Source organism: Schistocerca americana, chromosome 2, assembly GCF_021461395.2.
Source record: "Schistocerca americana isolate TAMUIC-IGC-003095 chromosome 2, iqSchAmer2.1, whole genome shotgun sequence".
Classification (NCBI taxonomy): domain Eukaryota; kingdom Metazoa; phylum Arthropoda; class Insecta; order Orthoptera; family Acrididae; genus Schistocerca; species Schistocerca americana.
In genome coordinates, this window is record NC_060120.1 from 467,554,692 (window position 1) to 467,567,202 (window position 12,511).

Here is a 12,511-nt window from a genome sequence, read left to right on the forward strand (position 1 = left end):
CACTAAATACACTCCTGGAAATTGAAATAAGAACACCGTGAATTCATTGTCCCAGGAAGGGGAAACTTTATTGACACATTCCTGGGGTCAGATACATCACATGATCACACTGACAGAACCACAGGCACATAGACACAGGCAACAGAGCATGCACAATGTCAGCACTAGTACAGTGTATATCCACCTTTCGCAGCAATCCAGGCTGCTATTCTCCCATGGAGACGATCGTAGAGATGCTGGATGTAGTCCTGTGGAACGGCTTGCCATGCCATTTCCACCTGGCGCCTCAGTTGGACCAGCGTTCGTGCTGGACGTGCAGACCGCGTGAGACGACGCTTCATCCAGTCCCAAACATGCTCAATGGGGGACAGATCCGGAGATCTTGCTGGCCAGGGTAGTTGACTTACACCTTCTAGAGCACGTTGGGTGGCACGGGATACATGCGGACGTGCATTGTCCTGTTGGAACAGCAAGTTCCCTTGCCGGTCTAGGAATGGTAGAACGATGGGTTCGATGACGGTTTGGATGTACTGTGCACTATTCAGTGTCCCCTCGACGATCACCAGTGGTGTACGGCCAGTGTAGGAGATCGCTCCCCACACCATGATGCCGGGTGTTGGCCCTGTGTGCCTCGGTCGTATGCAGTCCTGATTGTGGCGCTCCCCTGCACGGCGCCAAACACGCATACGACCATCATTGGCACCAAGGCAGAAGCGACTCTCATCGCTGAAGACGACACGTCTCCATACGTCCCTCCATTCACGCCTGTCGCGACACCACTGGAGGCGGGCTGCACGATGTTGGGGCGTGAGCGGAAGACGGCCTAACGGTGTGCGGGACCGTAGCCCAGCTTCATGGAGACGGTTGCGAATGGTCCTCGCCGATACCCCAGGAGCAACAGTGTCCCTAATTTGCTGGGAAGTGGCGGTGCGGTCCCCTACGGCACTGCGTAGGATCCTACGGTCTTGGCGTGCATCCGTGCGTCGCTGCGGTCCAGTCCCAGATCGACGGGCACGTGCACCTTCCGCCGACCACTGGCGACAACACCGATGTACTGTGGAGACCTCACGCCCCACGTGTTGAGCAATTCGGCGGTACGTCCACCCGGCCTCCCGCATGCCCACTATACGCCCTCGCTCAAAGTCCGTCAACTGCACATACGGTTCACGTCCACGCTGTCGCGGCATGCTACCAGTGTTGAGGACTGCGATGGAGCTCCGTACGCCACGGAAAACTAGCTGACACTGACGGCGGCGGTGCACAAATGCTGCGCAGCTAGCGCCATTCGACGGCCAACACCGCGGTTCCTGGTGTGTCCGCTGTGCCGTGCGTGTGATCATTGCTTGTACAGCCCTCTCGCAGTGTCCGGAGCAAGTATGGTGGGTCTGACACACCGGTGTCAATGTGTTCTTTTTTCCATTTCCAGGAGTGTATTAGCCATTGGTATTGTTCAGAATATGCTGTTATTTAGCACACTTTTTTGGGCCTTTGGACTGTCTATATTTGATTAATTAGTGCTGGAATGTGTCATGAAGCAGCTCATCACAGGCCCTGCTTGAAAATCTTTCTCATATAAGAAAGATAACTGTTGGTGCTCACACTGATGCCCAAAGCCTGGATGTGGTGCCCACATAGCTTAAGAGAGATGGGTCCTGCTCCTTCTTCATCACTCCTCTCCCCATAGCAATTTACACGTGGCTGAAATGCTTCATCTCCCTCTGGGATCAGCTAAGTTAAAGTGTATGCATAATATTATGTCACCACTGATCAGCCATTTAGTTAACAGTTTCTGCATTTGGTTTCACTGTTGTGTGCATTCCCAAATGCTATCTGATACACAACAATTGATATCACAGGAAGGCTTGTGTTTTTTAAAATCAGCTCCCTGAATTGCTAGAGCTCACAAGTGTGTCATATTTATTCTTACCAAATTATTCATAGTTGTTGCCCCGTACCCCTTTCCCGCTCAACATTTTATATGTAACCTGTAAATGAAACACGCATACATAATAAACACATAATTCACTGTGTCCACAGGTGGCACACTACAATCCACAAGCAAGTCTGTGATGTTGAAGCTAACTGCAATACAGCTACAACTGGAACATACAAGCAGCTATTCTATGGACCTGCTCTGTACCTTGATATTAAATCCACTTTAATGTTGACAATAATTGGTGTACTTTGTGGTCAGAACTAGGTTAATGCTGCAGTTGTGTGTGGGTATGTGGACGATGTAGTATAATGTCATTGGAAAACATCCCTTCGTGTGATATCATTTCCTATCAAACACTGATGTGCTTGGAAATGATATGGTACAATTATGCCAGAACTAGTATGTTTGTTGCCACAGTTAAGCCACTATGTTGCAGATGCTGGAGAGAATACAATCTTTTTGATACTGAAGGTACCAGAGATAAAATACAGGAAGCAAAAGCTGATTTACAACTTGTACAGAACCAACTGTAGTTTTAAGAATCAAAGAACATGAAAAGGAGACAGTAACTGAGAAATGAGTGGGTTGGTGCTATAGCCTATACTCTACCTTTTCAGTCTGTGGACTGAGGAAGTAGTAAAGAAAACTAAGGAAAAATTTGGAATTGGAATTAAGTTCAAGCACAAAAAATTAAAACCTTTAAGGTTTGGTGATGACACTGTAATTCTGTCATACATGGCAAATGACTTGTAACATTAGTTGAAAGTAATGGATAGTATCTTGAAAAGAGGCTGTAAGATGAAAAAAAGTGGCACAAGGGCACCGGAGTGTTTTGGAATTAAATTACATAGGGCTGAAGGAATTAGATTAGGAAATTCGTTGTTGAAAGCAGTAGAAAAGTATTGTTATTTGGTCATAAAAATAACTGACAATATCAGAAGCAAAGAGGATACAAATGTAAACTGGCAGTAGCAAAACAATATTTCCTGAAAGACAAAAATATTGTAACATCAGAAATAGATGTTTCAGAAAATATTTTTATGGCATGTAGCTTTCTGTGCAAATGAAATAGGCACAATAAACAGTGCAGACAAGAAGAGAACAAAAGCTTGTGGAAAGCGGTGCTATAGAAGAATGCTGAATATTAGATGGGTAGATTGAGTAACTAACTTAACAGTCACTTTTGGGACAATAGCATTTATTGAATACAAATAAACTTTTTGTAACAACAGATTGAAAATCTGTTTGCATCACCAACTCAAGCTTTTTGTCAAACCTCTCCTTAAGGCGATAGGAGAGATGTCAATAACTACTGACCTGTTTCACTGCTGACATCATTTTCCAAAATTTTTGAGAACGTGATGTATTGTAAAATAGAATCTCACTTGAGCAACAATAATATTCTCTGGAAATCACAGTTTGGAATTCAGAAGAATTGCTCCACTAGAATGCCATTTACATGTTCAGCCACCAAATTTTACAAGCATTAAATAATAAAATAGCACCAGTTGGTATTTTCTGCAGTCTGTATAATGCATTTGACTGTGTGGATCACAGTATTCTCCTATAACAAGGAAAACAATCAATTTTTGACAATGTAATTGGATAAATAAAAAATCTACTCACCAAGCGGCGACAGAATATGCAGATAAAAGAAGGTTATAATCACGCAAGCTTTCGGAGCCAGTGGCTCCTTCTGGCAGAAGGATTGAAGGGTAGGAAGAGGGGTGAAGGAAAAGGACTGATGAGGTCTAGGAAAAGGGGTAGATTTTTGAAAAGTCACCCAGAACTGTGAGTCAGCGGAGTCTTACTGGACAGGATGAGAATGAAAGACTGATTGCTGGGGACTGATTCAGTCTAGTAAGTCTCCCCTGACCTACGATTCTGGGTGATTTTTCAAAAATCTATCCCTTTTCCTAGACCTCTCCAGCCCTTTTCCTTCACCCCTCTTCCTACCCCTTTGATCCTTCTGCCAGAAGAAGCAGCCACTAACTCCAAAAGTTTGCATAATAAAGCTTTTTTGGCATACATCACACCTGAAACAACGACACCTTCTGCTCATTTTGGTTTAACCATTGCAAAATACCAGCATCTGATTCAACAGTTGTAGAGCTCTTTGTGCCTTTTTCATGCAGACGATCCAGAACTAGAATAATATTTTCTGACAAAATCCTATATTTTCTGCTTATTCTTTTTAATGTTCCAAACAATCTGCATTCAGTACCAAATCAGCACTTAGTTTTGCAGCAGCTTCCCCCTTCTCAAATCTTTCAGTTAATTCTAATTTTTGTTTTAATGTCAACATGTTTCTTTTGTTTATCCATCTCTTTTACAAATCTCTTTTAACTTGCTTAATCAACAGTTACATGCCGATTAACATCAGGAAACTGAATTTGTTTTTGATTTACACAGAACAAGCTGGGTGGTAGCAATGTGGATGTTACTCTGTTGTCACCTGGCAGTCATTCAAATGATGGAAATGGCACTTATTTTCCCATGTGGTGGGTTGTTTATTGCTGTTTGATAGAGAAAAATATTGCACTTTTTTAGTTGCACAAGAAATTTACAAATCAGATAATCTGCACACAATTTGGAGTACACTGTATATGTAAACAATCTTCCATGCAATATACAACAAGCAGAATTAGTACTCTTTGCAGATCACACTAGTATTGTGATCAATCCGAGTGTATGTGCAGTGACAGAAGAAATGGTAAACAATGTTTTAAAAAGTATATTTGACTGGTTTTCTGGGAATGATCTCATCCTCACTTTTAAAAAGACACAACATATTCATTTTTGCACATCTAGGTGTGACACATGGTGAGAAATAATAAATAGGTGCAATCTTTAAAATTCTTGTGTGTCCATATTGATGAGAATTTAAACTAGAAAAACCGCATTTCGGCTCTTTTAACACAACTTAATTCAGCCACATTTGCATCTAGAATCACTGCAAATCTTGGGGAGAAACAGATCAGCAAGTTGATATATTTTCATTCAATAATGCCATATGGAATAATGTTCTGGGGTAAATCATCTATAAGAAAGAAAGTATTCATTGCTCAAAAACATCCTTTAAGAATAATGCATGGTGCTCATCCATGATCATCTTGTAGACATGTGTTTAAGGAGTTGGCATTCTAACTACTGATTCACAATATATTGATTCCCCCATGATGTTTGTTGTAAAAAATTCATTGGAGTTCAAAAGGAACAATGATATCCATAATTACAATACCAGAAAGACAATTGAAATTCATTGCTTCACATTAAGGTTGTCTTTATCGCAATAAGGGGAGCATGTTGCTGCAACTAAAATTTTTGATAACTGACCCAGAGATAAAAAATGTGTGACAGGCAGCAAAGTAAAATTTGAAAACAGACTGAAAAGCTTCTCTTTGACAATGGCTCTTGTTCCATAGAAGAATGTCTATTATTGTAATATTTAAGAGGTGTTGGGTGGGAATAACTAAAAAAAAAAAATGTTAAGCATGTAGTCCATTTACAAATAAATTTGCGATGTGAATGTAAAATGTCTCATTAGACATCATTACCACTTACTGTGTAAATGATCCATGGAACATGAAACTAACTAACTCAACTGTATCAGTCCACAAACTGAACAATAACAGTTATTCATAGAAATAATATAAACAATAGCTCCTGACAGAAACTGGTATAAAGTCCAGGTAGTAACAGTAGTGGTCATAGTTCACTTGCAGAGGCAAGTTGGATAATGGAAAATAAGGGTGAGTCTGTCACCAGGCTGCCTTACCTTTAACTGCTGTGGATATTCATATGACTAGCCTGTGACAACATCAGCTTTCCCACTGCAGGCAGCTTCACTGGATGTGGTCAATGTAACACAGTAAATATGCCCCTATGTTCCTTAGTCACGGGTTACTCATGTGACTAGCGGGGTTGCTGATGTAATTGAGGCAATGAATCAAACTGGAGGGAAAAAATCTATCTTGGCACAGCTTGACTGAAGGAAGGGGTGGAGACTGATAGGACACATTGTGAGGCAGCAAGAAATAAATTACTTGGTAATGAAGGGAACTGTGGAGGATAAAAATTGTAGAGGGAGACAGTTTTTGAATACATTTGTTAAAACATTTTAGGTTATGCTTTACTGTGTCCATTATTGATATCAATTGTAACTACAATTTAGTATTATCAATCGCAGCTGTGACTTGCAACAATAAACTTGAAGTTTCAGTTAATAAAGTAAGCAAGTTTGAATGGATGTAAGATTCTGTAGTTATGCAGAAATGAAAGGATTTGCACAACATAGACTAGCACGGGGGCTGCATAATACCATTCTTCAGCCTGATGACAAAACCAAGAAGTAATCATGGTACCATAATATGCAATAAACATGGTACTCAGTGTAATCCCCAAGCAAATATGCCAACTAGCAACAATTTCACAATGTACTAGTTGTTTTGTCATTGCAAGGAATCAGTATATGAAAACTGCTATGCTATTCACAAACAAAACCCTGATGATAATCATAAGAAAGGGGAGGACTAAGAAAGTCAGGACACTTCATCACAATATTATATGGATGTCATTTGAGCTATAGTTAGTATTGGAGCAATTTGGCAGACATAATATGTTTTCATAACAAAATGAATCATCAAAAATAAAAATAAAAACTCCTCTGCTTCTGCAGTTTCATGTATCTTCCACATACCAGCGACTGTGATACACATACTGGAGACATACAACCTTGTTGGTAGGGCAACCACATCTATGTGTTATCATCTTGGGTTCTAATAAACCTCTTCAGCTGTATTAGTCCTTTATTTTTTAAATCACTACCAGTTTAATGGCACTAAAAGCCCATTGTCAGGTGAATATATAACTAAAACATTAAAGCTAAAAAGCTCGGAACTCCGTACCCAACATTCATTGTCCGTCAGAACAAAACACTGCTAAAAGGTGGTATGTCATTGTTCGCAGTTGCATATAGACCAGAGAAGTCAATGCATGCACCATATTGGATTGGAATCTGGCGGCTTTTTTATTCAATGACATACCACCTTTTGGCAGTGTTTTGTTCTGATGGACAATGAATGTTGGGTACAAAGTTCAGAGACTTTTAGCTCAAATGTTTTAGCTATATGCTCACCTAAAGATGTGGCTTTTAGTGACACAAAACCAGTAGTGATCTACAAAATAAAGGACTAAATACAGCTGAAGTGGTTTATTAGTACCCAAAATGAACATACTGAAGAGTGTGCAAATGTAACAATCGTGTAAGGTAGTAGTTCACTACTATGAAATATCTGTGATGTAATTTTAGAAATAATTATCGGTATCACTTACTTGTGTCTCATTGTGCTCTCATTATATATGTCATAACATCAAGATTTGACACAGGATTTATGCCTGAAGCATTTGTAAAATCCTACATTTAATATAATCTTATTTTTATCACGCTTTAGCGACTCCGCAAAGTTCTTGAAGACTTGTCTCTTGCCTCAAGTATTGTTGCAGTGCTGAATCCAGGAAGAAGAGGTGTTGGTAAGTGTGAATGTATATGAATAATTAATTACACGAAGCGCATTTTCCAAGTTGTAAACACTTTTCATAGATGTAATGAACAGTCTTATGTCAACTGTAATTTTTTATGCCAAATAATGTGGATTTTAGAATGAAATTGTTGAAGAAATAATTTTTCCATGCAGAATATACAAAGGCGGCATGTGCCTGTAAGGCACAACCTTTTCAATCATCCATTGTGTTCCACAGATCCCATCAAGATGTAAAACGTTCAGAGATACAGAAAAAGTCAATACATAAATAATCATAAGACAAAGGCATCATAGAAATTTAATCTGTGTACTGTGTTGTATTAACAATAGACTATCAGCCTTAAGCCTCTTAATTTAACTGAGTAACTTAGTGAGAAAGTTGCCACTTACAAAAAGCTTTTGCCTCCTCAGTTTTACTGTATATGTAGTTGGTGTTCATCTGCCATTGGGAGCTTAACATTTACTTTGCTACAATGATATTTCTCTAAGCAAATATTTGTTATACCCGTAAATACTGAGCCATATTTATAATATGTTATTACTTATCATACAGCATTATAACAAACACTACTGCTTACCGTATAGCTAACAGAACTTTTCTACCTCTTGAAACAAGATAGGCATATAATTTGCAGAAAGAGTGGCTAATGAGGTATGTTTTTTATTTTCTTCAGAATTGTTAGGGATTGCCAATTCCTTGCTGTTGTTTGATGGTAGCTTGTTGAATCTCTTACCGCCAGAGTACGTAACTACTTTCCGAATCCTGGATGTAAAGCCACTGCTGAAGCCGCATGAAAATCAGATTATCTTTCCATTCATGTGGTGACGGTCAGCATGTCTACAGCATTTGTAAGTCACCTATGCCTCACATGGGTGTTTTTAAATGGCAAATGCAGTTAATCCAACATGAGGGTTGATACGTGATACCAATTCATCTGGACATATTCTAGCAACAGTTGTTGGGAGTAATAATGGGACTTAGCTTAACCAAGCAAAAGGGTCATGATGATTGATTGTATCTCTATAATAAAAAAAATACAAAACTGACAAAATCAGGAAACTCACAGACAAACAAACCAGACTGCAAATGAGAATCAACAAAAAGACAATAGGAAGAGTGATTTCCTATGAAGAAAGAAGGATTAGATCTAAGAGAATGAAGAAGTACTGGGCTGACAGGAAACTGAAAAATTCTTTTTATAAAGTTGGCTAGAGTGGTCCAATGAAGGCCATAAAATGTAAATAATAATAATAATAATAAGAAAATTAAATGGCCTGTTGTGGATGGCTCTTTATACTGAACTGTGGTAATGGGCAATTTCTAGGACGCTTGCCTCATTCTTCTTATATCAAGATTGTTCAGACATGGTGTTCTGTCTGAATCAGCTGTATTGTTTGTGTGAACCTCCCAGAACTACAGATGGGTGCCAGCACTCAGATTTCATGAAGATACCCTATTCAGGACATATTCATGAAACTGAGAATTTGTTATGGAAGAACAACACAGCTATGTCAAAATGCTTTTGTTGTAGGATAAGAGGAACGAATTTATAATGAAGTTTTTTCTTGGAAGTGACTGAGGTGATTGTTGCAGAGCGATGGCCTAAGGAGCCGAAAGCCGAGTCACAATGAACTAATAAATAATACTGTGGAGTTACATTGCACCATCAATTCCATTGGTGGATCATATCATATAAATATATTGTGAATGAATATCTTGCTGAATAACAAAAGAAATGATAAAAGAGGCAGCTTTTGAAACACAAAACAATGTGAAGCCTGAATGAAAATCTGAAAAAAAACCAGCAATTTTTATTTGGACATTTGATTCACCTAATACATGCATCAACGACAGCATTGCATTGTCCTGGGGTTGGGTTGGGTTGGGTTGTTTGGGGGAAGAGATCAAACTGCAAGGTCTTTGGTCTCATCGAATTATGGAAGGATGGGGAAGGAAGTCAGTCATGCCCTTTCACGGGAACCATCCCGGCATTTGCCTGGAGCGATTTAGGGAAATCATGGAAAACCTAAATCAGGATGGTTGGACGCAGGATTGAACTGTCGTCCTCCCGAATGTGAGTCCAGTGTGCTAACCACTGCACAACTTCGCTCGGTCATTGGCCTGGTATCTCATACAGATGTGTAGCTATTATGACTGTTGCTGTACTGATCAGAAGACCACCCCTTACGTTGTTTGTAAACATAATCACAGTTACCATGAGCACTAAGTGTAGAACAGCACACTAGAAAGGACTGCAGCATTTCAGTTGAAAGTAAACCATCAACAGGGACATATTACAGATATCTGTGAAATGGTAGAGTGAACATTTATCATGCCACTGAGGACAATTGAGAACAATGATTTGAGTCCACATATCATGTTATGCCCACAAGGCTTATTAACCAGGGACACTGCTTGACGTGTGCACCTGAGTCAAAGTGATGTGATGCAGAGATGGAATCAGTTCCATTTGGCAGGTAGTGCTGAGGACTTACAGTGCATAGGCCATTCACATTTGACAGGTGCACAGGGTGTTTGATATCTACAAGCAACTGTGAGCTGAGTGATCTAGAGCTGAATTCAGCGTTTAAAGAGGCTGCATGTTGTGATGTATCACATCAAACTGTTTGGAGACTATTGCATGATGTGTATCTCCATTCGTGATGCCATGACAAGCACCAACTCGTATGCCACCACACCATGGCCTCCATTACAGGTGGACAAGAAATCTTGCAGAATGGATGCCTCAGGATTGGTGTTGGGTTTTGTTTATGAATGAAACTTGAATCTGTTTGTATCCTAATAACAACTCACATGTTTGGATACAACCTAGTAATATCAAATGCCCCCAACACTGTTAGCTAATAGGAACCAGTAAAGCCCAATTTATTACAAGTACTGAAAGCTCAGTAAAGCCAGAGATAAGTTCAGCTGAAAGTTTCAAAAAGAACCTAACAGGTTCAGGAAGGATAGATTAATGGCAGTGGTGTGTTTGTTGCTGTTTGAAGAAGTTTATCTTATAATGAAATTGAAGTAGACAGTTCTTGTGAGGTAGTATAGATAGAGGTTATGCTTGGCAACTGAAATAAATTAATAATTGGTCTCTTGCTGACCCCCACCCCCCCCCTCCCCCCTTATGCAGATGATTAATTTATAGAACAGTTCAGAGAAAACCCAAGTTTCATCTGAAATAGGTACTCCAGTAATACTGTTATAATTGGTGATGACTTCAGTCTATCCTTGATATGTTGGCAAAAATACATGTTCAAAGCCAGTGCTAGGTATAAAACATAGTCAGAAATTGTACTAAATGCTTTCTCTGAAAATTATTTTGGGCGGTTAGTTCAGGAGCCCACTTGAAGTGTAAATGTTTGTGAAAATATACTTGACCTCATAGCAACAAATAATCCTGAACAAATGGGAAGTATTATGATGGACATATGTCTGCTTGTGTCTGTATATGTGTGGATGGATATGTGTGTGTGTGCGAGTGTATACCTGTCCTTTTTTCCCCCTAAGGTAAGTCTTTCCACTCCTGGGATTGGAATGACTCCTTACCCTCTCCCTTAAAACCCACATCCTTTCGTCTTTCCCTCTCCTTCCCACTTTCATGACGAAGCAACCGTTGGTTGCGAAAGCTTGAAATTCTGTGTGTGTGTTTGTGTGTCTGTCTACCAGTGCTTTCCCATTTGGTAAGGCATGGAATCTTTGTTTTTAATATATATAGTAACTTACCAAACGAAAGCGTTGGTACATTGATAGAAACAATAACAATAACAAACACAAACACACACACAAATTTCGCACACATATCCATCGGCACATAACAGACACAAGAAGACATATGTAAAGGCAAATAGTTTGGGTAGAGATGTCAGTCGAGGCAGAAGTACAAAGGGAAAGATGTTACTGAATGACAGGTGAGGTATGAGCGGCGGCGGCAGCTTGAAATTAGCGGAGGTTGAGGCTTGGTGGGTAACAGGAAGAGAGGATATATTGAAGGGCAAGTTCCCATCTCCGGAGTTCTGATAGGTTGGTGTCAGTGGGAAGTATCCAGATGACCCGGAACTGTTCAAATTGAACCCTGCCTGGAACAGTTCCGTCCTCCGTCACAGCGGGACTCACCTCCTCTTCCTCAAAATCACCCTCTCCAAACCTTCTAGGAATTTCTCACTTCCAGCCTTGCCTCTCAATCCTTCTTGAAAAACCTTAATCCTATTCCCAACATCACCACAGCTGAAGCCCAGGCTATCTGTGATCTGAAGGCTGACCGATCCACCGTCATTCTTCCGGCGGACAAGGGTTCCACGACCATGGTACTTGATCGTCGGGAGTATGTGGCTGAGGGACTGTGTCAGCTTTCAGACAACACTACATACAAAGTTTGCCAAGGTAATCCCATTCCTGATGTCCAGGCAGAGCTTCAAGGAATCTTCAGAACCTTAGGCCCCCTACAAAACCTTTCACCTGACTCCATCAACCTCCTGACCCCACTGACACCCCGCACCTCTATCTTCTACCTACTTCCTAAAATTCACAAACCCAATCATCCCGGCTGCCCCATTGTAGCTGGCTACCAAGCCCCCACAAAACGTATCTCTGCCCATGTAGATCAACATCTTCAACCCATTACATGCAGTCTCCCATCCTTCATCAAAGACACCAACCATTTTCTCGAACGCCTGGAATCCTTACCCAATCTGTTACCCCCGGAACCCATCCTTGTAACCATTGATGCCACTTCCTTATACACAAATATCCTACACGTCCAGGGCCTTGCTGCGATGGAGCACTTCCTTTCATGCCGATCACCTGCCACCCTACCTGAAACCTCTTTCCTCATTACCTTAGTCAGCTTCATCCTAACTCACAACTTCTTCACTTTCGAAGGCCAGACATACCAACAATTAAAGGGAACAGCCATGGGTACCAGGATGGCCCCCTCGTACGCCAACCTATTTATGGGTCGCTTAGAGGAAGCCTTCCTGGTTACCCAGGCCTGCCAACCCAAAGTTTGGTACAGATTTATTG

General features: G+C 40.6%; 1 protein-coding gene across 1 annotated transcript in view; it reads left to right on the forward strand.

Annotated features, from left to right (window-relative positions):
• The window catches only part of LOC124596487 (tRNA (uracil(54)-C(5))-methyltransferase homolog), a 112,985-nt gene that overhangs the window by 74,772 nt on the left and 25,702 nt on the right, over window positions 1-12,511 (forward strand). The window contains exon 7 of the mRNA XM_047135637.1: window positions 7,390-7,468. Within this exon, the coding sequence (XP_046991593.1) occupies window positions 7,390-7,468 (79 nt within the window). The remainder of the gene's footprint in view (window positions 1-7,389; window positions 7,469-12,511) is intronic.